General features: G+C 51.6%; 1 protein-coding gene across 2 annotated transcripts; it reads left to right on the top strand.

Annotated features, from left to right (window-relative positions):
• Positions 1 to 675: 675 nt before the first annotated feature.
• TCL1A (T cell leukemia/lymphoma 1A) lies at positions 676 to 6,127 on the top strand. Of its 2 annotated transcripts, none has more exons than XM_032482926.1 (4): positions 676 to 850; positions 4,278 to 4,448; positions 4,837 to 4,897; positions 5,687 to 6,127. In XM_032482926.1, the coding sequence occupies exons 1-3, from the start codon at positions 731 to 733 to the stop codon at positions 4,891 to 4,893; spliced, it is 348 nt and encodes a 115-aa protein (XP_032338817.1). In that variant the 5' UTR covers positions 676 to 730; the 3' UTR covers positions 4,894 to 4,897; positions 5,687 to 6,127. The 2 variants fall into 2 exon arrangements, with proteins under 2 accessions (XP_032338817.1, XP_014414245.1); XM_014558759.2 differs by having other exon boundaries at positions 5,387 to 6,127.
• Positions 6,128 to 6,570: the final 443 nt, after the last annotated feature.

Below are 6,570 nucleotides of genomic sequence, written 5' to 3'. Positions count from 1 at the left end.
TAGCTATTAAATGACCACACCATCATCAAAGAGTGGAAAATGGGGGGGGGGGGAGAAGGGGGCTTCAAGAGTTGCAATTTACCAAGGAAATGGATTCTGACACCCAAATCCACAGGCTGAAGTTGGTGCGTGAACCTGGGAGAGTCCAGGCCTGGTTCAGGCTTGCAGCCGTCTCTTCCGATCCCAGATGCGGAGGGAGCCTTGGGTCTGGCTAGCCTAACTTCGACTGTGAGTTCCAAGCAGTGGCTCAGAGTCCCAGTCTGGGCTGTGGGAGGACACCAATGCCCGCTGAGGGAAGAAACAAAAGGCCAAGGCCACAGACCTGAGTGCCTTCTCAGCAGTGGCCAGTGGGAGACGAAGAACCAGGCTAGCTGGCTGGCTGGGGGTCTGGAGGAAGTCCTGGGTCTACGGGGCTGGGTCTGCGCTCCTGGACACTGCCAGGGTCTCAGGACACAAGGTAGGTCTGGGTGCAGGGGCGGCCCCTCATCCTGCTGTTGGCCCCCCATCCCCCGCAGTACTTCGCATCCATCGCATCCTGCCTGGTGCCCCGCCCCTAGCGCCCTGCCCCTCGCCCCGCTGCGCCCTCCCCACGCCGCGCCCTTCTCCCGCCCCGCCGCTTGAGGGCGCCCGCGCGCCATCCCACTATAAAGCATCCGGGCCTAGCATCCTGCGGACCAGCGAGAAGCCTCGGGAGGCTCCAGCCTTTGTTTCCCAGACCGTTCAAGGCGCCATGGGCGAGCTCCCGTTCTTCAGGGCGCGAACGGCCTTGCACCCGGACCACCTGTGGATCTGGGAAAAGGCCATGTATGTGGACGAGAAGCAGCGTACCTGGCTGCCCATAACCATCGAGGTACAGCCGCCTTGGGGCTGGCCGGGCGGGCGGGGTAGCATGGGCGTCCCCGTCCACTCAGGGGCCTGGGGCGCCCCAGGTGGTGCAGGCCCTCCAGGAGCCTCTCAGGTGCCGCAGGGTGAGGGCGGGAGTGGGAGGCTCAGAAGGCCAGGGCGGCCGGGGACTCAGATGAAGCCACTTTGAGTTGGGTGGGCTCTGAAGGATGAGCGGTTCTCCAGGCCAGGAAGGAGGGCGGGGAAAACGCAGGCGCACTGGCCAAAGGATGGGGACCCGGAGAGTCTGGAGTGTATGCATGTGATCTTGAGTGAAATAGGACTTCTCTCGGCTTCAGGGCCCTAATCCATAAAGTGGCGATATGTCTCTAAAGTAAGAGATTCACGCACGTGGCAGGTTATCAGAATCTCAGGTGAGCCCCAGAAGTCTGTATTTTGAAAAGACCCTCAAAAGATTATGATCAACCAACTTTGAGAACCAGTGCCATAGAGTTTGGAATATTTAGTACCTTCTCTATTCTTGGAGAAAAACTTCAAAAGTAACATAGTAATATAAAAGCCAGCACTGAGTAGACATTGACTTTGTTTTACGTGTGATGCCTTCAGATTGATTTTTACTTAATGTTAACTTTTTTTTTTAAAGAAATATAAAGAAAAAAGAAGACACTAATGAACTCATCTACAAAATAGAAACAGACTCTCAGACATAGTAAACAATCTTATGGGGGAGGAGGGGTGGGAAGGGGTAAATCTGGGAGCTCGAGATTTGCAAGTAGTAAATACTATATATATAAAAAGATTAAAAAAACAAATTTCTTCTGTATAGCACAGGGAACTATATTCAATATCTTGTAATAACCTTTAATGAAAAAGAGTATGAAAACGAGTGTATGTATGACTGGGACATTATGCTGTACACCAGAGATTGGCACATTGTAACTGACTGTACTTCTATTGAAAAGAAAAAGAAATGTAACTGTCTTACAGGTACTTTTAACCATAGCATAGGTTTCTCAAAGAAACTGAGGTGAAAAATGTTGAAACTTTCCATATATAAACCAAAGAAAGAAAGCATAAAAGCAAAATTAAAATATGTAATATTAGAACATTTATGTAATACAACAGCAAACAGTAAAAAGTTATTGAGAGTGACTGTGTTCCCATTTTATAGATAAGGAAACTGAGGCATAAAAGTGTAGATTTGCCCTAAGTAGTGCTGCTGGTAGGTAGTGAGGTTGGGATTCCAGGCTCATAACCACCATCTGAATTTATATCTTCATTGACATTTAGATTTTTGAAGTATACACACACACACACACACACACACACACACACACATATACTTTTAAAAGGTTAAATCACTTTAAGTCAAGTATTTGTGGAAAGTGTAAGTGAATGTCTTTTTAATCTCTAATTGGGGAATATCTTCTTCAACATGACGTCAAAACTACAAAGCAGAGTTTTTCACATAATCATTGTAAATTCTGAACAAAACATAACCCTTTAGCAAACCATGGGACTGGATTTGCCCCACATAACTTAAAGGACCAGTATTTTTAATATGTAAAGGTGTACTTAAGTAAACAAGAAAAAGACCAATAAGCAAACTAAGAATGGTGAAAGGATATGGGAGACTGTATCCTAACACAGCAAGAATGGTGGTTTCCACCCTTACACCTTACAGGATGATCTGAACCATTTTTTAACAGTAAGTTCTGGTTTATTTCATAGGTGGAAATTTTTAAAAGCTATTTCCACTTTGGAAAAATAGTCATTGAACCGAGCTGAGTGCTTAGTTTGTATGCCGAGTAGGAGTCTAGGTTGTGAGGATTTGCAGTGAATGTGGTAAAATCCCACTGCTTGTGAAGCTGACATTCTGCTGGGGGAGAAAGACCACAGGATAACGGAGGCCAGTGGTCAGGTGTGTAGGATGACTGACGTGGGGTGGCAGACCAGAACACATGCAGGGGCGTCTTCAGGCAGGTCCCCTGGAGGGTCTTAATTTGCACTTGCCTGCCGTACTTTGCCCATCATTTTATTTGAAACCTTTCTGGACTTCTGTTTGGGGCACACCTCTCATACATAGTATAGAGTTGGAGTTTGCTGAAATTTGTCTCTGTAGACATACATTTGAGCAGAGACCTGCCTAAAAGAAGGGCGTGAGCCCTGCGTGGATCTAGGGGAGAATGTTCCAGGCAGAGGACAGCAGGTGCGAGAGATTACTGAAAGCGTGTGTGTCCTGGATACAGTGAGGAGGCCTGTGTGGCTGGGATGAGTCAGGAGTGAAGGACAGAACCAGTGAGAGAGGCAGGGGCCCAGTCCCTGTGGGCCTGGGGCCATGGTAAAGGTTTCACTTCATCTGCCTGCGATTGGAAGGCGCTGGAGGGCGTCCAGCAGGGGAGTGACGTAATTTTTAGATGCACACCCTGGCTGCGGTGCTGAGAACTGACTGTGGGGCACAAGACCCACAAGGGGACAAGTTGGGCAGTTACCACAGCAGTCCAGTGAGAAGTAATGAAATGGGGGCAGTGGTGGAGATGGCGAAAAGTGGTCTGTCACCTGATGCCGGGGTCCCGGGGGATCTTGATTAAAAGGGACTATGTGATGATGGAATACTACTCAGCCATGAAAAAGAATAAAAATGCCATTTGCAGCAACATAGGTGGACCTGGAGATCGTCATTCTAAGTGAAGTCAGCCAGAAAGGGAAAAAAAAGAACTACCATATGATATCACTTATGCGTGGATCTAAAAAACAAAATGACACAAATGAACTTATTTACAAAACAAAAACAGACTCACAGACATAGGAAACAAACTTATGGTTACCAGAGGGGGAAGGAGGGTGATGGAGAGAGAAATTTTTAGTTCAGGATATGTAAATACTAACTACTATGTATAAACTAGATAAACAACAATGTCCTACTGTACAGCAGAGGGAACTGTATTCAATATCCTGTAATAGCCTATAATGAAAAAGAATATGAAAAGGAATATATTTATGTATAACTGAATCACCGTGCTGTACACCTGAAATGAGCACAGCATTGTAAACGGACTATACTCCAATTAAATCAACAAACAAATAAAAGGGGATCTGTATGATAAAGAAAAATCCAAAAAAGTCCCACATCAGCAGAAACAGACACCAGACTGCATAGTTACAGAAGCTCCCGGGCCCCACGGCATACCCTAGCAACTAGACATTTGCCCCAAAGAAGTGGGCCTTTGTGGCCCCATCTGGGTAGAGAGGTTCATGTGCTGGTCACCCTGGCCCAGCCCAAGTCCTTGAGAGGAGCGTGCCTGGCTTAAGGAACGGAGCTTCTGAGTACAGTGATCCCAGCCTCTCAGATGCTGGCTGTGCTGGGCGGGTGGCAGGAAGGACCCTGGTTATTTGCACCTGAGCCCTGTAGGCGTGCCCTGTCTTCTCTCCAGACCGAGAGTAGCCTCCAGGTACTCATGCATCAGGAAGATGTCCCCCTGGGGGAGGCTGTGTGCCCCAGCGTGGTGGCCCCGTACCCGCTGCCCCTCATGTGGCAGCTCTACCCTGGAAGAAGGTACCGAGGCTCCGACTCCAGCTTCTGGCGCATAGTGTATCACATCCAGGTAAGTGTGTGCTTCTCCTGGGAACCCAGCAGGGTGTCGTGGGTGGCCCTGCTCCCCCTCCCCAACATCTGGCCTCTGCGGTCTCTCTCCCCTCCATTTCTGTACCAGGAGCTAAAGAAACAGAGGGGCTTTACAACTGCAGATTTGTAAAGGACTAGGTTGGAGAAACACTAGAACTGAATGACTGGCCAACCTCCGAGGTCTCTACCAGCAGCCCCATGGGTGGCAGGAGGGCCTCTCTGGTGGGCAGTCTCGGGGTGATGGCTGGTAGGAGGAGGGGCCCCTGAGATCCCCCTGACGCAGGGCGACCTGATGCTGTAAGCTAGCGGGCGGTCCCAGGGCCTGAATGGAGGAGAATTCCCAGGCTCTGACTCCCTCTTTCTCATAGTTCAGCGGCACAGAGGACATGCTTCTGGAACAGCTGCCAGACTCGGGGTGTGAGTGATCTGGTGAGCACCCTGGGGCCAGGGCGGGAAGGAGGAACACCACTCCTCTGCGCACCACCCCCTTCCCTACCCACGCTGCCCTCCGGGGGTCCCCCGGCTGGGGCCCCACACTCTCTCCTTTAACAGCTCAGGAGCCAATCATTTTTAGGCTCCCTTAGTATTGGGGCGCCCTCTATACGGTGCTTCACAGGTGCGGGCACTATGCCTTGACCGTCACATCAACGGAGCTGGGGGTATTTAACTTTAGAGGTTATAAAAGGAGTTTTGAGAAGTACAATGACTTGTCCCCATGACACAGCCGGGTTTCAAATCTGGGTCTTGTGACGCCAGGCAGCCGGCTCTGTTGTACAGTCTGTCTTGTCTCTGACACAAGGCCTGGGCTCTGGGGACCAGCCCCAAACACCAAGCTCCCCCGTCCAGCCTCGCCCCAGCAGCTCCACTCCCACCCACACTGCACCCCCTCGCCCTTGACCCTGTCTTCTCTTGTCCCAGGTCGCGCAGCTCCCGTCTCCTCCTGCCCCCGGAGCCCCAAGCCGGCAGCGGGGATGTTCGTGCTTGTGTCACCTTCATTTACCAGCCCCGTGTGTGCTGTGCTGGCACACCTGGGGCCCGGAGGGGTTGGACGGGCAGAGGGTGAGCCCTCCCCAGGCCTGCCGGACCTGCCTGCAGCCCAGCATCCCCGGCAGGTTGGCTGGAGAGGACGAGTGGTCAGTCCAGCTTCCCCGGCTGCACCTGTGCCTTCGATTTCCCAGCTGCCTGATGGTTTAAGCTTCTCCGTTCTGTCCCTCACAGCAACTGGTGTCGTGTCCTGCGTGCCCCGGGCTGCTTCTCGTTCTGTCCCCTCAGCTCTGTGCCCTTCTGGCTGCAGGGACATGGGTCCTGCTGGCCTGAGCCTGGTCCCCTGAGCCCCTGGACCAGCTGTCTCACGTGGCCGGCCCGCGCACGCTATGCCTCCGAGAGACCCACCTGCCCACGTGGGCTCAGGCACCGTTCACAGGCAGGCCTGAGCGGAGCCCCGGTCTGTGCTCAGGACTCAGAAGCCTGCTGGTCGATGGTCCACAGCCCGGGATGTGGCAGGAGGCCCCGCAGGCGAGCACTTTGGACAGGCCCTCAGGTTGCTCACCTGCAGAAGGACAGAGGTTGGGGGTCCTCTCTTTTCCAGGTGTCCACACACTTGGATGTTACAAGATTGTATGTAGCGTGAACACTTTGTAATGTTGACTGATTAAATGTAAGACATCTCATCTAACTGTGCTGAACAGCTTCCGTCCTTGACCTAGATGCTCCTGGGGAGACGTGAGCACAGTCACCAAGTCAGAATATTTGAAGGGGAAAGAATGCTCATGAATTTCATATATTTATTTTACTCTAGAGATAAGACTAGAAACTGTGTGTGTGTGTGTGTGTGTGTGTGTGTGTGTGTGTGTAATCCAAATGCTCAGAAGGTATAATTTGAGAACCAGTGGAGTAAGTGGCCGCAAAAATCTTAGCATCTCCGGGTATTCAAGACCCCCATCTTCCTCACCTCCCTGCCCCAGCCAGCTCTGTCTCCTCTGTGCTTGGGCACTCACCAGGCTTTGTCCTTCCATGGGTAGTCCCCGTCCTAGCGGGAGGCCTTCCTCCCTGAAACTGTCCCCAGCCACCCACCCAGAGTCCCTGCCCTGCCTCCCCTGCCC

This window comes from Camelus ferus, chromosome 6 (genome assembly GCF_009834535.1).
Source record: "Camelus ferus isolate YT-003-E chromosome 6, BCGSAC_Cfer_1.0, whole genome shotgun sequence".
Taxonomy (NCBI): Eukaryota; Metazoa; Chordata; class Mammalia; order Artiodactyla; family Camelidae; genus Camelus; species Camelus ferus.
This window is presented reverse-complemented; position numbering and strand designations above follow the sequence as displayed.